At 37.0% G+C, this 21094-nt stretch overlaps 1 protein-coding gene across 15 annotated transcripts in view; it reads left to right on the top strand.

Moving 5' to 3' along the window:
• The window catches only part of LOC121339097 (muscular LMNA interacting protein), a 103444-nt gene that overhangs the window by 54040 nt on the left and 28310 nt on the right, over window positions 1-21094 (top strand). For 10 of the 15 annotated variants that reach the window (XM_041410622.1, XM_041410621.1, XM_041410619.1 and 7 more), the window contains 6 exons: window positions 3572-3643; window positions 12463-12528; window positions 12611-12694; window positions 12790-12849; window positions 14571-14597; window positions 17086-17130. In XM_041410622.1, coding sequence (XP_041266556.1) covers window positions 3572-3643; window positions 12463-12528; window positions 12611-12694; window positions 12790-12849; window positions 14571-14597; window positions 17086-17130 — 354 coding nt within the window. The remainder of the gene's footprint in view (window positions 1-3571; window positions 3644-12462; window positions 12529-12610; window positions 12695-12789; window positions 12850-14570; window positions 14598-17085; window positions 17131-21094) is intronic. The other 5 variants (XM_041410624.1, XM_041410610.1, XM_041410617.1 and 2 more) reach the window with 3 other exon arrangements.

Below are 21094 nucleotides of genomic sequence, written 5' to 3'. Positions count from 1 at the left end.
CTAAATCTAATGCAGCTGGGTGCTCAGTGTAAGAAAGGTTTCTCATGGCTTTGAAATGTGAGTCAGAGACTTCATCTATTGTTAATAATACTGTCCATTCAACCCCCCTTCTGCTCACTTATTTCCATCCCTAGATTACGGTATAGCTCAATGAACTTTGCTGATGTGTTAATGGTAGCAGGCTGTCCAATGATACTCCAGCCTCAAATCTCAGTATACTTCCAGAGAAAAAAAAGAAAAGTTTTGAGGAAAGAAAACTTTAAAATCCTAAGGAGCATTTAGGTCTCTTTAGTACTAATCAGCTCAGCTTTATAACTAGACAAAAAGCAGATTGCTTTATCTGACGACTGTTGACACATGACAAAATCTTTTAATGTATGAAAGTGCTAAGTGAACATCAAGGGAAAAAGATAGCATCTAGAAGTGCTTGCCTTTGGTGTGTAAAATTTGGCATGTGAAATTTTTCCACCTTAGTGTTGCTTCAGCAGTCATTGCAGCCGCATTAAGACACACATTAAACCAACATCTATTATTCGGACATGCACCAAATAATGCAAATCAAAGGATAACCTATTAATTTGTTTAACTGTTTGTATATGTATGTATAAGTATGTGCTTTCCCTTGGTTTATATTTGTTAATGATTTAAAAATGGGATTGTTTTGCAAAGTGAATATAAACATAAATCCACAGATCAGTGTGAAGCCTCAGCTTTGGGTGACCACAGGAAATAAAAGCCCTCTCTCTAGACTTTGTAGATAATGTCCTCATGGACCTAATATAGCAAAATGGACAGTGAAACAGAGTGGGGACAGATAAATTCTGCAGGAACAGTTGTTAATATTACAACTTCTAGCTTTCTATTTTGAAAAAAACTTTGTAATGGTTTCCTGGGGTATCATTCTTCTATAGTCTTTGATTTTTCCTATATGAATGCAGCTCAGAAATGCATATAGATCCATCCAAAATAGTTGGGGAATAAACTGACTTTAGCAACATAGAGATCAGCACAGCTGCAAAACCTACCATAAAGCAGGAAAGATTATTCATCAGGAGTTCTAAGATACCAAGATTTGTAACACTGATTTTAAGCCTTTATAGCACATATCTAGCAGATTTTACAGTGCCCTGTGGGTGCCCTAGGTGATCATTTGAACAAAAAAGCTAGGACATTTTCCCCCAAACTCCCCAGACTGACATTTGCTCAAGCTCTGATGTTGGAATTGGTTTGCTTTTGGCTGTACTGTGCTGCAGGCCAGCACACCTAACTGTCCGTGGCTGTTTAAAATTACTGCTAGATTCCTATGAAGCAGATTATTAAATGTATTTAGGTATGGAAAAATAATTTAAAAAACCATGAAATAATGTGTAAAGAAACATATTTATATAGGTGAGAAACAAAATCAAAGACTTTCCACTCATCAAGACCTGCAAAAATAGCACATTGCTCACAGGTTCTACAGTATATGGAAGTCATGAAGCATGTGAAAGCAGTATAGAAACTTTTACATTTTAACAGTCTGTTATGTCTTTGTTTAGTTAATGTAATAGTACAACTAACCTCAAAGTGATCATAATTCTCTTTTCATATATGATGTACATTTCATTATATGTCTTCACTAGCCTAGGAACTAGTGAAGACATTGTATTTCACATGTTCAATGATACAATTTTAATTGGTTTTCAGTTATAATCAAACAAGAATACATTTTGTGAATATGCTTATTTTAATATTTTGAATTTGGTCTTCCATCTCAGTGATCAGTATTTTATTTTAGTTTAAAATAATTAAACATAAGTTTAGTTATGCATAACTAAACTTTTCCATATAGTTTTTGCATATGCATAAATATATGTATGGAGTTATGCAGTGTTACTGTCTAAATGTTCAAAGGGCAGGATTGACCACACATGACTTTTGACATTTGAAAGTTACATATCCAAGCACAATTTAGGTGATTCTATTATAGCTAGTGGAGAGAATATGATGTATTTAGAAGATGATTTTATTTTACCTTTCCATTTGCCTACTTTGGGATTAGATTAATTCTGTAGAAATGCCTATGATTCTGAAAAGCATAAGTGTTGACTGAACTGCATTACTATCCCATTCTCTAAAGCCCCTCCCACTGAAAAATAGGAAAAAGTTCAGTTCCAGCATTTGCATTCATCTGCTTTGTCAAGCTCTTCATTCAATATGATTGCTGTGATTACTGACTTCTCAAATGACTCATTCTCCAGTTTCTGACTGAGTGAAGCCAAAACCAAACAATATTATGTATAGAAAGAATTAAAAGATTGTGCCCTACACTATTTCAGGACAGGTGCAGGTGTGTGGATAAATTTTTTACCTGATTTAAAATTTTGCCCACTCTGCTGTCATCAAGATCTTTAGTAGATACAAAGAAAATAAAAAGTAAACAAGAGAATGACCCAAAGTACAACACGCTGTTTCATTCTGTTATCTCATAATCACCAGTATTTACTGTTGCAGGTAATGGTACATTAAAAAACCTGACGTGATTAACAAATAACCTTATTTCTGGCTGACTGTCACAGAAATAATCAGTCACTAACTTAAAGGTCTATTTTTGTGTGAATTTATGACTTTTTGGACAGATTGTTGCCTAAAAGGGAACAATGTAGCATTGTAGCATATTATTACTAATAATAGTAATAGTAAAATTTCTAGCAGTCATGTGATTAAGAATAGTACCTCTTGAACTCCTATAAGTATTGAAGAGTCTCATCAATCTTCTAAAAATTACTGAATTCAGCCTCTATATTTGCAAAGAAAATGTAAAAAATATGATTACTAAAAATTTAAAAATAATTGGGCAAACAAATATAGTCTAAAATATAAATTATTTGAAAATAATAAATTGTGAGGTTCATCTTAGAATATTCATGCCCAAACCCATACATTTTGTATGGTTTAGATTGCCAGTTCTGTTCATCTTATTAGAGTGTGAAAGTTTCTACACTTACTTTGTTTGGGTGGTAGAGTTATTTATTCAGGAGATGAAAAGCTGCATGAAAATTTAAATGATCTATCTACTCAAACAAGCAATTCAGCATTTAAGGATCATAATCAGTCTTATGAGAGCCAATCACAGAAATCTCTCTGATTTCATGGTTCAGGATCGCACCACTCAGCAACAGTTGTGGTGGTGGATGTACTGGCAGACAGAAGTAGCTGTGCATTTTCATATCAATTCACAAGAAAACTTGGAAGAAAACTTACAGCCTCCCCTGATATTAATTTAATGGTGGTAGTCAGCAGAAAGTGGTTAAACTTACTTTGGAAGCTCTGTGGTAGAGGGAATTTTCTTTGTCCTACTTCATTACAAAGAACAAGACATGTACATTGCTGGACTTTAAAGCCTGAACAGAAACACTAGATTTTTAAAAAGAAATAGTTTTTCTAGGAAATACGTAAACATTGTTTTGTTGCAACATGTCTGCAAGATGATTGTAATTGTCTTTCATTCTGTCATACCTTTCCCCTCTCTTCCCCCTCTCTCTTCTACCCTGTTTTACTTCTCTTCCTGCTCTCTGGTTTACCGTTTTAGCAGTACAAGATCAAGACAAGCTACAAGGCATTTGCAGCAATCCCTACAAACACATTGCTTATGGAACAGAAGGTTAGTGTTTGCTCAAAAACATGGGCACTGCATTGTATATTTGAGACCATTCAACTTTGTGTACAAATTCTGACATTTCTGTTGGGGGATACTGCAGAATGTGAATTCCGGGAACTAACTACTCAGGATTATAATTCCAGCCAGGGTCAACCACTTTCACTGAAGATCAAAGTGACACTAATCTGAATTTCTGGAAATCAATTTACTACCAAAAAGGAAAAAAATCCCAGTGTCCTAAAGGAATTGCCTTTTATCGCAACATCTCAAAATCTGTTTTGTTATTGGGAAGTGTCTGGAGCACTGCTGTTCTGGGACCTGACAATCAGTAGATCTTTGTCAGTTCATGATTATTAGACAGCTGTGCTGATACCCATAAATTTAACAACCAAAAATATGATATTTTGACCTGCTGTCTTGTTAAACTAAGAACCATCCTGCCATTGTTCTGACCTCTGTTAACTTCCATTCTTCCTGAACACTGTGAGAGCTAGCCAGTGGGCCATTCCCAGCTTGTAGTTTGTGGTGACAATCATTTTCTGCAGGACAGAAAATGATAGATTAAAACCCCAGACTTCAGTGCATTGATTTACTACCAAAGTCACAGTCAACAAAGGCAGGGCTGTATAGTCTTATTCAGACAATTCAACTTGGAAAGTCAATTGAAAATTTAAGCTTTGCATTAAGGGTTCAAAATACCCACGCACATTTATTTTTAAAATATTTTTCCCAAATTATTTTTACTCAAAAGAATAGCTCTGTTTAACAAAAATTTTCTCTGATGATCAATGAGCTAAGTGTCTCGCATGTTTAAAGACATGCTTAATCATGCTGACATTCGGTTTGTAGCTTTATCAGAAAAAGCTTTCTGCTCAGGACCTAGTTGAAGAATTTAGCCTCTGATTAATTTCTTTAAGCATTCCTGACTACAAATTTAAATCTATATATATATATATATACAGCTCAGTTGATTTCACTACTAGTTTGCAAAGCCTGAAGTTATTGGTTAGGGTGAACTTAACTGTGTATAATATTTGAAGATAATTTTTTCCTTGAAATGTTACTGATTGTGATCTAGTAACGATCAGTTAAGTGCTATAAATCAGATTATTTTTCAGAAAAAAAAGAGACATTCCTTTCTTTTCCAATGTTCTTTTAATCTTGAATGATTTTCTTAATCTATTGCATAAACCTGATCCTTCCCTTACTTAAATCTTGAATGCACTAATGAAGGTTATGTTTGCATTAGCTTGCAATGTGGTGCAATAGAAACGGCTCTGTAAAGGGAAATAGCTGATGCAGGAGATTCTACACCCCTACAGAATGTATTTTGGGAGGGTTTTGTTTGAGCAGAAAGCCTGTTAGCGGGTGGAAGAATTTGGTGGACTCCTGAAGTACCACTTCATGGTTGGCTTCACCTGAAAGGCACTGTTTGTGCACTCTGAGGCTGCACCACCCTGCAACCCAAGCCAGGTAGGTGGCCCTGAGCAGGGTACTCACTCTAAGATCACACTCCTGATGTGAACTAGTGGGTTGATATCAGCTGTCTGATTGCACTTCTTCGTAAGAAAATGGATTTCCTTTTGATGGTCTTGCTGGTGCTCTCTTGGACATTGACTCACAACCTGCATGTTACTTATCCCAGTACATAAAACTGATTTTTGCAATCTAATGCCAGCAACTGTGGAAAAAGTAAAGACTCAAAAAATATCTGTGTTGAGATAGACTTTTAGTCATCCACGGATTTACTGAAAATCGTAGCCTTGGTGTATCCTTCAGTAGTGAAAGCAGTCATGTAGTGCTAATAAGAAATCAATTCTCTGTTATAGGATTTGCCTTCAGGAGAGACTCTTGACTTAGTAACTTTGTAAGTGTATGTTTCAGCATTGCCTGAGAACATGCTTTCTCCCACCTTGGGAGTTATGGATAACAATCTCCTATTGATCTGCAGCAGCAGCTAATTGTTGTGCTCCTAAACTGGTCCTGTTGTGTCAGCTGATAAGAGTTTAGAGTATGACTCCTCTGAGAAAGCATGAAGTAGTAACATGGCACACTCAGGCCCCATTTTACCAAGTCTTAATTTCCAAATATTCTCCTCAAAAGTGTTTGGTGTGGAACTTCTGATACATTCTAGCTCAGCAAGAGTAGTTATGTTGCTTCCATTTTATGCAAAGCATTTTATACAAAGCATTAAAAAGAGTGAAACTTAGGATAGTAAGATTTTAACTGCATAAGTGATGTTTTACTAACATTCAAATAATTATTATATGATTAGTAAAACTACATAATTTTAGATATATATTTTAGCCTAAGGTGCTAAAAAAGTGTTTTGCTATGTGATTAAATTAGAAATGCATGTTGTCAGAAGTCAACTTTTTTCCACTGTGTGAGTAATTATATTACTTAATTTAAGTGGTCATGAGAAATAAAATTAGTAAGAATTGTGTTATGGGTGATCTTAGTAACAATTCATCTGCATTATTAATTGGGTCCCATGACAGAAAACTGCACCTCCTGTGGCATGTAAAGTGCAATGATTTGACTGCCTCTAAATTTTGTGTTGGTGTCTAACTTTCTTTCTTAAGTTTCTTTCACAAGTTTCTCAACTTTCTCAGGTTTCTTTGTGCTGATGCTTTAATTTAAACTGGCATTTTTCACTTCTGCTTATGAAACCATTAGCCTGTCATTTTGAAACCATTAGCCCTAATGTTTTTTCTAGAACATGTTCTTCTTATCCTTCAGTACTCTTACTCAGAGTGTTGTTCGACTATGTGCCCATTAGTAGAGAAGAAAAGGCTGATTGGCTATATATGTGTATTCTTTGAGAAACCCAGAAGTGGCTTAGCCTCATCAAATCTCCTCACTGGCAAACTTCCCAGCTGTTTGAGTTTGTATGAACCTGATATTTCTCATATCATTTCTGTTCTCTGCTCAGAAAAAGCACTATCCAGGCTATCTCTTGGAAGATTGGACTGTAACTTCCTTCACAGCCAGAAGAGTAAGACTTGTTAAGGGACTTACCCTCAGCATGGTCAGGCTCTGTCAGGGAGCAGCAAGAGGGGGCTGCTTTGCAGAGAGCCGAGTTGGCAGCAGGGAGGTCAGGACAATGTCCTCACCAGCACGGGCACAGCTCCACAGTGCCTGAGCAGGGATGGCAGAAATGCTGATAATGAGTTGGTGATACCCAGGGTCACTCAGCAGTGCCATCACAGCCGTACAAATCCAGAGCTTTGAGTCTGGACCACAGACTGTGATACTGAACTCTTCAGCCCAGCAGATGACAGGATCCACCAGCCAAATGAGTAAGCTGAACAAGTTTAATATAGGCATAAGGCAAAAATTTGACAGAAAGAATTAATTAACCATTAGGAAAAATTGCTGGAGACTGAAATAGGCTTTTTATCACAAAAATTGAAAAATCAAGATGGGACAGTTTTCTGGCTTCTCATATTCCAGATAGTCCTGTGGTTTAATGACATCGTACTAGGTGAGCACTGTCATTCCTTCTGGCCTTATTAACACTGAGACAGTAACACTTCTACAGGCAATCACTTCTGGGTAAGTTCTACAATTCTATGGATATGGTCACAGACTAATTCAAAATTTCCTTTTGAATTTGGTATTATTTTAAAAAAGTAATGTGTCTGTTATTTAGAGGTTGTATTTATCAAGTGTCAACTACAATGTCTTTCAGTCAAAATGGATAAAGAGTTTATTTCCAGGTGCTACAGCAAAATTCATAACGTTAAATACCTTGTGTTAAGAAAGAAAGACAATAATTTGTGCAGTTGTAGAGTGATAATGGGTCTTGTTTATCTGTAGTAATAACCAAATGTGCTAATGTAGGAGCAGCCTATGAACTCCTTCTTTCTTTCTTTCAAGGGCCTTGAAAATAGTCTCTTAAAACAAGTACAACTTCATCCTCAGGATTATGTAGAATTTGATATGTAACCCAAAAACTGTTGTAGGCTTTGGATTTACAAACCAAAAAAAAGCATTCTCTTCTCCTAACAGTTCCATCTTATTTGGTCTACAGCAAGCTCTATGCAGGTGAATATGGGTTTGCTGTATTTGTCCAGCTACACATCCCCTCTACGTACTGATTGGTCTGAATTTCCCTTGTTCTGAGCATCATTTTGGTGGAAAGGAAAAATGGGCATACAGACTTGGTTTTACAAATATTCTGCTCAGACTTTCCTCGGTCTGAACTGAGGATGAAGCATGGCACATATGTTTCGACCCAGGATGATGGAATGTGTCATGAAACAAATCTGCTTCACAGCTGAGGCTTATCCCACACTTACAAAGTCTTCTGAAAAACACTAGGTATGATTGACTGTGGATGGAAGGGGTGCAAGTGTTGTCTCATTTGGATTGCATTTATCAACTGTTTACAGCAGACAGCAATAATTTCAATTCTAAGTAAATGTAGAAAAAAATAAAACAGTCTTTCCATAGTTTGTGGCACTTCTTGGAAAACTTCAAAGATCTGGTAATTGCATCCCATAACCTGCAAAAACAGACTAAAGGCAGTGCAGCATATTCTCCTTGTGGGAGGAAAAAATAGAAAAAGGTATTTTCCTCTGTATGCAGAAGGAAAAAAAAGAGGGTATGTTTGTTGGTTTGTTTTTTATTATTTTTTTTTTAATGAAAAGGAAGAAATGCAACTGAGGAAGTGTGACAGCATGCAGCTACATTGAAGACCCATCTTTAATTCTTGCCTTTAGAAAACTCTTAGTTATTGTGTTATCAAAAATCCATTGCTATAGGAACTGATCACGGCAAATGCAGATACAGGCTGCTCCTGGAAATCATACAGCAGGAACCTGGAAGCCAATTTTTCTCACTCTCAGATGATTGACCTGACTGTTGGACAATTGGTTATTATGAGGAATGTCAGAACTTTCTGGACCTGGAAAGCATTTCTGACAACATTCTGTTGAGAATATTTTGGTAAAAATAGATTTTCTCCAAATACTTCTGGTGTGCACTTATTAGGTGAATTTCTTACATCCAGATTATGTGTTCACATCAAAGTGTTTCTCAAGGCTAGAGACAAATACGTCATGGTAAGAAAGAAAGGCAATAATTTGTGCAGTTGTAGGACTAAATAAAAGACCTAGTTTGTCTGTAATAATAATGAAATATGCTAATGTAGGAGCAACCTTTGAGCTCACTCATTTTTCATGGGCTTTGCAGTTTTCAATATTAATTATTTTATCAGACAGAAAATAGTAGGTATAATTTCAGTAAAATTTTCAGTACAATCCCCCAGAATCTTCAAGAGAGAAGTTAAAGGAAATAATGGTATGTGAAGTTCCATTTAGAGTTGGATTTTTTTGCACGTGCTGAGGGCTTAGGAAGAGATAGAGATGGGGAAAATATGCTCAGTCCAGGGCTGTCAGAATACAGTAATGTAGTAACTACATATCCTCTGAACAGAGAGAGACATGGTTCTCCCAGGAAAATCCTGGCAAGCTGTGTAGAAGCTGTGGGAAACTTATAGGAAGGAATTCAAACAATTATTATCTCTCTTTCTGTAACTATTGTTCATAGATATGGTTCTCCAGAGTGGGCTATTCATAGTTCACCGACAGTGTGAGAGGTTTTCACTTTGAGACCAATCAGGTATCAGCTTAGTGAGTCAGACTATAAAAGTTGCAACTTCTTCCTAATAAAAAATTGTATTTTGCCTTCTGATGACTGGAGTCTTCTTTCCATCCCTGACTCAAGAGCGTCACAGTAAGAAGACAGCTATGTCAGATATAGGTCACAAGATTTTTTTTTTCTCTTTCTATTGATGTGGTCCATTGGTGGATGAAATTATATTCTGTGTTTCCTATATGTTGCCTGGACTTTTCAGTCTTCTAATGAAATACTGGGGGTTGTGTTTGGATCATTTACCAGTATCCTTTCAGCTCTGATAAAGTTTTAGCAATCAAAAAGGAAGAAAGAGGAGGGAAGGGTTGTAGTCATCAGTGATGTCAATGGCACAAATGCATCACACCCCCAAAATTGCCTTTTTCAAGGAAAAAAAAAATAGTGGTTCAGCAACTGGTTATTTCATTTAAATTGCTTTACATTTTCGTTATCTAAATTATGATGTTCTTTTAAATTGTGATACCACTGTTGTTTCATATATAATCAAAAATTTGAATGTCTAAATAAGAATGTTCCACTTCTAATATTGTTAGACCATCAGCATAGGAAGTGAATCTTGAGTACTGTTGATAGTGCTAATCAGCAGTATGTAGATAGAAATTAATCATAACATTTTTGCATGATGACACCAGTAATTTTGAAAATGTAGTTGTACATTTTTATCTCTTTATTTTTTCTATGTGGAAATGTGAAAGAAGGCATGCTGGGAAAAAATGAGATGTGTTTTGAAAGTCTATCAACAGATTAAACAGAACCATTTATCTTTGTAGAGATGAGAGGGATAGTTGTAGAGAGTATGGTTTCTTGTTTCTACTCTTTCTTTGGAAAATTCAGCTGTTCAGATAAGAAAAAAATGAAAAATAGGAAAAAGAAAAAAGAAAGAAAAAAAAGAAGAATTAAAGAGGTGAAAGAGTGAATGAAATTAGATTAATTGGTTTGAAGATGAAAATTTTCTTTTCCCAAACGTGCAGTAAGGGAGAACACGGCAGCTTTTTGTAGCGTGGCTCCTGCATGATGGCTGTATCTCAGAGGGACTGTGGAGAGCACAGAACTTGGTGGTGTGCTCACCTGAATTCCTTAGTCACTGAAGGCTCCAAAATGGAAAGATATTTGTGAACTCAGCTTCTGAAATGAATAGATGCTTAAATTAGCCAGTCTTGTTTCTGAACAGAGACTTCTGGATGTAGCTGTAATTCCCCTGGAAAGATTCCCCCAAATCTTTAGGGTAGTTGTTTCTTACCCTTGATTTTGTTCACCCACTATTCTGGTGAAGTGAATATGAAACAGAAACTGTAGTTTTTTTTCTTACCAATCCCTTTATTATGTTTATTTTCCTCCTGGTTTCTTGGGGGTTTTGAGAAGCTTAGACAATTTCCATTCCAAATCCATGATTGATTAAAAGTTTTCCTTTTTCCTAACTCACATTCAAACTCATCATCCCTCTACATAATGTTTTGTCAATCCTGACCCTAATAGGTACTGAAATGACTCTTCTACTTAATTTTACTGCCTATTGAACCATGGGAATTGTATTTGAGTGCAGTGCTGAGCTCTCTTTGGCTGAGTCCTCCTCTTCAACGGGACTGTCTGTCTTTTTGAAACTCTAACTGGGTGACAATGATGAGACTTCAGAGATGAGAAAGGCTATTTATCTTTTCAAGGTCTGTCTTGGGTTAAGATTACATTAATTTCTGTATATCAAAGTGGATCACTTTTACTTTTCACCTTTTGCACTACAACTACTCTAAGGCCAACACATTTGTCATTTGTCAAGAGAGAGAGAAAGGAAGAAATGTTTGGAAAGCAGCCACTTTTAATTTCAGTAGAAGACACGGCGTTTCATAAATTTGCTTTTGTGCAAGATCATTTGTGGGTTGTATTATAATAATATTAAAAGTAAATTGTCATTAACTTTTCGCTTAGGTGTTCACAGATGTATGCTGCCAGTAGCTGGACAAGGAAAGAAGTCAAATGTAGTCAGCAAAGTAGAACTCAGACATAAGTATGCTTCTTTTCTTTTTTTATTTTTTAAAGATTCTGACATTTCCATGGCAGGTCCACCTACATATCCTGTATTTGGCAGCCCTCATACCCACGTCAGTGGGACCAGTCCATTCACGCAGAATCTCACATGCATGAGAAAGGGCTTTACTGGAACGCTCTTTTTTCCTCTTATACTTAAAAAAAATAACAAAATTAAACCTTACAAAAACATAATGTGTTAAATGAAAAAACTCCACAAACCCTGCAGTTCCCTTCCCTGTAGTCCAGCTTCAGCAGACACATCAGCAGGCTTCCAGAGTAATTTTTGGTCTCAGCACGGTGTCTATTTAAAAATCACTTCAAAGCAAAAATGGGTGATGGCAGGGAAAATGTGCTTCACAGATGCTGGATGAAGATGAAAAGGGAACTGAGCAGTGGATTTTGGCTTTTAAGGGTGTTTTGTGACCCTTATAAAGTGAAGGGATTGGCAAAGTGATTTCCACTGTTTTCAAGCCTGCTCCAAATACTGGTATAGGAAAGTGAGTGGTATAGCCAAACACAAGAAGGTTGTGTTTTGTTTTGGGGAGATTGCATATGTGCTTAGTGTGAGAGTACAAATAGAGTATGGAATATGCATTTCTGATTTCAGGCTGAAACCCAAGGCAAACACTATTTTTGTTGCAAGGTGAAACTACCATCCTCTTTAAGGATGGCAGTTTTCCCAGAAAACATCTACTAAAGGGAAAAAAGGGCCTCCTGTGTGTTTGGGTCCCTGCCTTGTCCACCTGCTCATAGGTGGTGGCTGTCTGTTGGCACACAGCAGGCAGCCCCCAACACCTCTGTGGCACAAGGTGCACACTCACCATGTTACATTTACTGTGAAGGACGTGGCATTGTTGAAGGAGAAGGCAATTGGAACTGGTAGTTTCTGATTTTCCAAAAGTGGAGATGATTCATCCTGCTTTAATACTTTCTTCTCTGTAAACCCATACCTACATTCTGAATCAGGTTTTGGTAACCTAAAGAAGATAACTAGGCCTGTAATTTCTTTCTTTTCCATCTTTCCATGGTGAAAGAGAAAGCACCAACTTTGAAAACAGAGTATTGGAAAAACTGTATGTTTGCTCGGTTTCCAAAATTTTCAACTCAGTATCACACCAGTACCTCTTGAATTGCAGGCATTAGAAGAGCCGACCAAGCCTGCTAGTGTGACTGAAGGCCCTGCTTTGGACACTCATTCAGAGGTAGTGGTGTTATTTATCTTTAAGATCTATATTTGAAATCAAAAATCAAAGTTTAACTGAGTGATCCATCCTCCCTTTTCAGATGTGCTCCCCTGCCCAGCTCAGACAACAAACAGAAGAGTTGTGTGCTGTCATTGATCAAGTCCTGCAGGACCCCTTGACTATGGTAACCCATCACTATGTGCAATGGACTAATTCTCTCCCTTCCCTTTTGTCTTCTGTCATTAACATGTCCATTCTCTGTTGAAAATAATTTTCCAGCGCCGGTGTGAGTCTTCTCCAAGTTTTCTGCAGATGAGCACAGAGTCAGATGTTGGCAAGGTAAGAGAATAAGCCCACGTCCACAGCAAGGGCTCTTTTCAAATAATTATAAAGGCAGGCAAAATCAGTAGGCAGTAGGGACTGCTGCGACAGTAAAACCAATGGCAACTCAGAGCTGCAGCTGAGAAATGCAAAATCAAAAGTGTTTGGTGGTTAAAAAAGCATGGAAAGACAGAAATGTAGCTCTGGAGTCGGTGTAGTCTTTGCTGCAGGATGCTTTCCTGAAGTCAGGAGGAGACATATATGAAAGAGAAAGAGAGTAATAAGGCTTCAGAAACTAAAAATCTCTCATACCTTGCCTGCCATATGGCAGGGTCTCTGGCCTTCTCTCAGACTTCATCCACCCATGTGTGCTTACTACAAAGCAACCAATGTTTCTAGCTTTGGTGGCTGAAATCATCTTTCAGAACATAGGGGTTTTTTCAAGTTCATTATTTATTTTAAAATAATGGGAGTATTAAATTAATAGTTGGACTTGTTCTGAAGTTCTGATTTCATTTTAAGTCTCACCACTCCCAGAAGGAGGATGTCTGCAATACATCTTTCTTCTTAATACTAAGAAATAGGTAGTGAGAGGCAGAGTTAATTTTCCATTTCTAAACTTCTGGTTTCATTAAGTTATACTGATGTGCCTTCTGGATTCAGGATGGCTAACCAAGAGAAGAAGGTCTTGCATTCAGTTTGCTCCAGGTAAATCAAAGGGATTCATTGCAGCTATAGGAAAGTGAAAATGGCAGAAATGCAACTAAAAATAGCAGGAAAGGAATTTCTGGCAGATGAACACACCAAAAAGTTAATCCATTCAAAATATCCTGCTGAATGTCCAGTCCACCAAGCAAGAAAAAGGCACAGGTCCAGCATTTCTCAGTGGCTATATTGAATATACAATCCAAATTTAATTTCTGTTTTTGAAAGTACTTCTGTCAATCAGCATGCAATGGTGAATTGGACTCCAAGAGGCTGAAAGACAGAAATGTGATAGCAGGAGAAGGATGGGCAGACAGTGTAATTGAGTGTGTTTTCCAGTGCCTGAAGAATCTGGAGTGGTTAAAATGCTGCTACCAAGCTGAGTTAGAGTATCCGAAAACCACTTCCTTGGGCAATTGAGAATGGAAGGCATCTTTTAGCAGTCATAAAATCAAATAAAGGGGGGCAAAAGCTGAGCTTAACAGGATGCAGCACAGGGACCAAGCTGAGGATCTCAGAATGAGGTCAAAAAGTGCTTAACAGAGGGTAAAAGAAGGTCATAGACATGGAAGAAAAAAAGAGATGATAAGTAAATACCTTAGAATTTTTATGGATTAGTCAATTAAATCAAATTCTTGCAAATGAAAGCATGGAGATGTAATATTTTTTATTCTGTGAGCAAATGTAACTTCAATTTCATGAGGCAATGATACCTATGGTTATCTAAAAATAAGCATTTTGTTATGAGAGTTCTCATATTAAATACCATCCTCAATATAGCAGGATCAATGGTTTTGAGCTGTAAAAATTAAGTAGTATTTTCCTACAATAAACATAAAAGCAAAGCTTAAATATGCCTTAGCCTCATGTATGGTGTGAATATTTCTGGAAAACTGGAGTTTTCCTGAATCTGAATTTGAGCAATTAATAAATTATCAGAATGTTGTAAATCTCTTGGAGTTACTGTTCAGAATAACTCAATAGATTGATTATATATCTATTTGGTTTTTTACAACATGTCAACAACACTGCAGAGAGCAGCTGGGCGTGAAACCAGATATGTAAGTACTTTTACAATTGCTCTATGTTTTGCATGCAAAAATGCTTACTTTGTCTGCTCCTGAACAATCCTGGGTGAGCCTGAGCAAGTATCTGCTTGTGATATCAGATGTTGACTAGCATAGACAAGCACATATATTACAGTGCTGGCATTTGAGACTTGAGGTGTCTTCCAACTGTAGTAAATCCATCCCAGCTGGAGTCTCTTCACTGCTGTGTCTGTTGATAATTTTACCTGTGTAAATATGATGTTAAAATTAACTTTCTCACACACTTCTTTGCTTTGTTTCCTTCAAGCCTGGGGCAAGGGTTCAGCTGTTTGGTAAACAGACTGTTTGTTATGGGTACTGAAGGGTGCATTTCTTTGGACTCAGCCTGCACGGTAGGGGACTTGTTTTGGTAGAAATCCTGTAGTTCTTGCTTACCCTTCAGAATCTGGGATTGATCCAAACTTTTCTTTCCAAGATACAGAGCTGGCTGAAAACCCACAGTTTAGATGAATTGAAGCTGTTTTGTCAGATACACGCCCATTCCAACATATGTTGAAAATGTCTATATTGAGTCATTTGTTCAATTATTGAAACATTAAGCCCAATTAACATATTAATTCTCTTTAGCATACACAGTTACTGCAGGTTCCACATTTTACTTGCAACTCATTTAGTCATGTGGTGAGAAATCTCAGCTTCCAATTCGTCATTCAGCATTTCTATTGAATCTCAAATCAAAGCTGTGCTGGCAAAGCAGCAGAGGTCTCCCAGTTTTATGCCAGCACAATGCTTGACTGATCAATTCAATTTTGCTTCCTTGAATGTGGCAGTGTGCATATTTTATTGCATACTGTGATTTTTGCTTGACAGATTGTGCTGGCTCATACTAATTAGGAAGAATATCAGAGGAAAGCTTTTTAATGAAATAAAAGAGTGTACTTCAGAGGTAGTCTTCGAGAACAGAGTGCATTTAATAACACTCCAGTGCAAATCTCCAGCTCCCAAAACTGAAATATGGACATATACTGTAATTTCAGGCATCCAGCTTAGGGAAGCCTAGGGATGGCATGGAAAATCACCCTTACAAACACTTTTTGTTTCTGTTTCCACCAGAACTTCCTAGATGAATGAAATAAATCAGTATTTTAAAATGCGTTTGGGATTTACCCAGAGGTTTATTGGAAGGCCAATCTTTGCTATAAAGTGTACAGGTGTGTTGAATTTTTTGTGTGTCAGGAGACAGACTGGGATCCCCAGTCTGGGCTGTGGTGCCTGAACTTGATGGGTCCAGGCTCTCCTGTGCTCTGCCATTGCTGTACTCTGCAGCAGAGTCTCCTGCAGGGCATATCAGGTGTCTTTAATAGCATAGCTGCATCACAGCTCTCTCCTCCTCTCTCTTTCTGCTTCCTTAGTAGGATATAAAAAGGCTATTTCTGCCCCAGTTAATAATCCAGGCAGCGGTTTGTTCTCTGGCCATTAGAGAAAGGACACACAGAAATGATTTTCCATAGAGTTATCTTCTTTTTGTGTCTATGATATCTAATACTGAAGTGCTTGTCAAAATGTTGCTTTGAAAGCATTTTTGGTTAAAAGAGTAGCTTAAATTTGTTTATCAGTAATGCTAAAGTATTATTTATAACCACTGCATGTAAAGGTATATATATGTATACATGGTAATATTGCTAATTGCTTCAATAGGCTATACAGAGTAGTAGATTTTAAAAGTATGTTGAAATAGCCTGCCATTTGACAGTTAAAATGTTATAGATTTGCCTTGGCCTCAGCTACCTTTTATATTCTCATGAACTTCAGAACCATTTAAGGATATTAATGATTGTACAAACAGCAAGTGAGTGTATAAAAAAAAATGAAAACTAACTTCAATTTATACCAGCTCACAACTATGTACTACAGTGGTAATTTAATGACATTTAAAACTGTATGGTGTTTGATATGATTTTATTCACCATTTAATAATAATGTATTTCTATTGGCTTTAGGGATGATATTGCTGGTTTTTAATAATAATACAATGATTCTCTAGATAGGAATTTCTCATGATTAACTGGAAAAATGAATGTCCGTATTACTGACATGTATACTTAAGTTGGATTCTGCTTCTCCTGCTATAAAGTGAGAAAAGGTTGAGAAGGTACTCAACCCAGTACTATTCATAATGTTAATAATATTGATGCTGCAAATTAACAGACAATGACAGGCTTAGAAAAATAAGACTTAAATTTCAATATTAGATCAAGATGAAAGACAGAAATTTTGTTGCACTTGGAAAAAAGAATTCCTAAAATCTTAACAGGCATTTGACTATATATAGAAATAAACTGGAAATGAGAATGTTTTTTATTCTTTTAAACCACTGTGTCAGTGGGAAAACCTTCTGTAGCTAAGTTAAGCCTAGTGCTGTACCTGAATTTTTTTTCTGTCATCATTATAATCAAAAAGACATTGCATGTAATACTGTATATATTCATCTTTTTTGCAGGCCAACCTTTACAAATCAGTGCCCACAGTAACTGAGAGTCAGCTGGTATGTAGAGCACAGCTGTGATACACTGTTTTTCAAAATTTGCACAAGCACAAAATTTTATTAATTATTTGCTTTCGTAGTCCTTTGAAAAAAACTCCAGTCAATATCTTTTTAAAAAGCTGCATTGCTTCTACAGAGCTGTATTGTTTTTTTTTTTTTCTGCGCTGAATACACACCTGTTTCAAGTAGCTATAAATCCTGACACTACTTGTAAACCCATGGGCCAAATGCCAAACTCCAGAGTCACGCTGAATCTTGAGGTGCATGACAGCAGTAGAGTCAGCTGCTGCTTCTTGGACTCTTTCAATAGTCCACTTGTACAGTTTTGTTTAAATGAAAAAGATTCTAGCATCTATTTCCTTCTTACTCTCTGTTTTATGTCAAAGCTGCTTCAATGAGTCAAATGCAAGGGTAAGATCAAATAAGAAAGGGAGATTATATATCAGATATTCATTTTAGCTCTGATCACAGTTTCATCTTGTTGGAGCCAAAATTTCTAAAGAGTCAGAAGAGAAATCACTAATGGATGCTTAGGGAAAAAAGAAGATGTGGATGAGATATTTGTCCCTTGTATTTCAACTAATGGAATCTTAAGGACTTCCTGAACCAAGTTCTTCTCCTAGCAATCTTTGACTAATTCTTTCATGATTTTTCCAGTTACTTTTGGAACTTAGTTATATTTTGATCTTTATAACATTCTCTAGCAATAGGCTTTACTTTTAAATTATGCATGGTGCAAAATAGTACTTTAGTCCTTTGTTTTAAACCTATGACTTGACCTCAGTTCTTGTACTGAAATAGCAAATAATATTTCTTTCTTTGCTTTCTAAATAACATCATTTTTTAGGTATTGCATTAATATCTAGACCTAGCACTATCAGTCATGTCAGTTTCATGTAGAAAATTAAAAATTGCTTGGTCACTCTTTGAAAAGCATGGATACTATCCCATAGTACTGATGATGCTTCTTACCCTTTTCTATATCTTTTTCAGATATTTGTTTTTGAGATTGGGAGACTAAAACCATAAACTACTCTTGTATAGCTCTGAATACAAAACTTTCTATTTACATGAGGATATGATAAAGTCCTTTATTGTTATTTCTGTTCCTTTCTTAACAATTTGTAGTACTTTATTTAGTTCTCCCTACTTGTATTGAGCAGCAAGCCAATGTTTGCACAGAACTATACACAATAAAGTCAAGATATATTTCCTGAGCAGTGAGAGCTGGCTTCTCAGCTAATTAGCTCATTGGTGCATAAGCATGAGCAAATTTGGGATGTAGTTTATTTTTTTGCTGTGAAATGTGTAAATGCTGAATTCAGTTATGTTTCATCTACCTTTTATTATTCATTTACTCAATATTTTAGGATCTCTCTGTAACTCTTTGTACCAATATTTTTAGTCCCCTAATTGCTATTACCAGCAAACTTTGTCACCTTACCAGACAATCTTTTCTGTCTGATCTGCACCCATAATTCAAAGCCCAGATTCCCAAGCAGATTTCTCAGGAACTCTGTTTGTGACTTGTTCCAACCCTGGTGCTGTGGACAGGGACACCTTTGACTAGACCACATTACTCAGAGCTCCTTCCAACCTGAGGTGTGCTGGGGCATCCACAACTTCTCTGGGTAACCTGTTCCAGTGCCTCACCACTCTCACAGTAAATAATTTATTCCTAATACCTAAGTAAACCTGCCCTCTTTCTGTTTCAAGCAAATCTCCCTCCTTCTCTCACTGATGGAATGGGGTTGCAACTGGGACCTGACCCACCAGTTTCAGCAAGATCTCAGGGGCAACCAGGGTCATAATAACAGGGGAGAAAGTTATAGGTGAACATGCCTATACCTCTACCAACATTCAGTCTTCTGACTTTTCGGACAGGTATTATGCAAGGCTCATTTTCATGCAAAATACCTTCTGTTCCTGAGGGAGGGTGGCCCTGTCCATGCTGCCCATAGAGAGTCACCCTGGCCCAGCCTGTAGCTTATTTCTAATTGTGCACTTGCTGACCTGGGCCAAACCCATGACAGAGAATGCCCTGGCACTGGGTCAGTATCACTGATTATGGGTCAGCTCTGGAACTTGTGCTTTGGTCTGTGTAATTTGCTGAAAGTTCTGTACACATACGATGGCAGCCCAGTGCTACCATAACAGCCTTTACCATTTTTTAATACTGTTGCAGGAAGACCAGTGGTTTCCTTGGCAAAATTTAGTTTTAGATTGTTTCTCAGCATGTCAGCTGTGACATTTGTCATAAAAAAAAGAGTTCAAGTTCTTAGTTTTGGATCAAAGATTTTATGTAGCTTGTCAGGGTGCTAATAAAGTGTTTAGAATTCTGGTTGCTGGCTGATATCTGTCACTCTGTTAGCAGAGTCAGACATAAACATATGACTCAGTCAGCATTTGAGTACATGATGTTGTTTAGAAAATGCTTCCTTAAAAGCATTTCTACAGAATGCTTTTGGGAGCGGTTTCTTACAAAAGGAGAGTAGCTTATCCTTGGTGATTTCAGGTACCGCAATGAGCTTTTGATTGCATGGTTACATGGTGTGGAGGAGTGCCAGAAGACCACATCTCCTTTGTCTGCTTAATAATGACTGGATAACAACTGTACTTTCTTTTTAAATTTATATTTACCTTTATGTTGAAATCCAGACATTTTATGGATGCTTTTCAGAAATATTGATAGAAAAATAAGTATCTTTTGGTGAATCCTACAAAGTCATGAAATATGGACTAGAAATTCATTAAATGAGCACTGCATCTTTGAAAAATTTCATCTTTGTAATGAAAATATTTTTTGATGCAGCTTGACAGTTACTATTCTTTAAAAAAAATAATATCACTGCATGGGTGATTTTTTGCTTCCAGTTGAATATTTTTCTTACTTGATGAGACAAATGAAAGGGCCCCAATCTGTGGAGAGGAGGGACAGTAGAAAACACAAATCTAAGGGAAGATATTTTGCCCCCTGGACCTCATCCTGCCTGGGAGTGTTGTGCTCCTGCCTGCCTCTGCTGCCTTCACCTCAGACCCTGGGCTGTGCTCTGTCCTTTCCCAGGGCAGAAGCAGAGCACAAAATACCCTCTGCACCCTCCCCTCCAATGGACATCCTGCTTGCCCTGTCCTTGCTGGATGCCTGCAGATCTCGTTTTAGGATGATCCATGACTCAGTTTACACGCTGTGTCCAGCAATCTCAGCTGCATCCATTTTTCAGTCTGGAAAAGAGAAGTTTACTATGAAAGTAAGCTTCATAGTAAACTTCATAGAAGTTTACTATGAAGCTTACTTTCATAGTAAACTTCTCTTTTCCAGACTGACTGATGAAGTGTATTACTCTTATAAATAGGCAGCAGGGTGTTATTGAGTATACATATTTATTTTATAAATAAATCTAATAGTGAATCACGTTTCTTCTCTGCATTTTTATACCCGGCTGGATACTGAGGATGGGGAGCTGTGACAGCACTTATTTCTCAGTCCCAGCTGGGCAAGCTGCCTCTCTGTGCTGCAACCACAGAAGGAGCTCAGCAGCAGTCCTGTTGTTACCTGCATCAGTTGTGACAGAGACCACTTATTTTCTGTGGGTTAGTCATAACAGAAGAGAATACAACGGACTCATTTAAAACTTTAAATTCAATCACAGATCTTGGAAGACTTGACTACTTTAAAAATTCCAGTGAGAAAGTGTACTTTTTCTTCCTTTTTTTTCGCTCACTGAACATGTCTATTTTAAAATTATCCCTTAGCCTCTACTTAGAGTTTATGCCACAATCCATCTTGTCAGATACTACAGTAAGAATTAAAAAAAAAAGAATCACAGATATACTAAATTGAGAAGGTAATAGTCAAATTTTTTGGTTGACTGGTTGACAACGAAGGAATTTTTTCTTAGTGAAATAATCCAATTTGTCTGAAATGATGGGTATTGCATATCCATGCTGATCAGATCCTCTAAAA

Source organism: Onychostruthus taczanowskii, unplaced genomic scaffold (assembly GCF_017590055.1).
Source record: "Onychostruthus taczanowskii isolate IOZ18803 unplaced genomic scaffold, ASM1759005v1 scaffold33, whole genome shotgun sequence".
NCBI lineage: Eukaryota > Metazoa > Chordata > Aves > Passeriformes > Passeridae > Onychostruthus > Onychostruthus taczanowskii.
The sequence above is the reverse complement of the archived record's forward strand: the minus strand, read 5'-3'. Positions and strand labels throughout refer to the sequence as shown.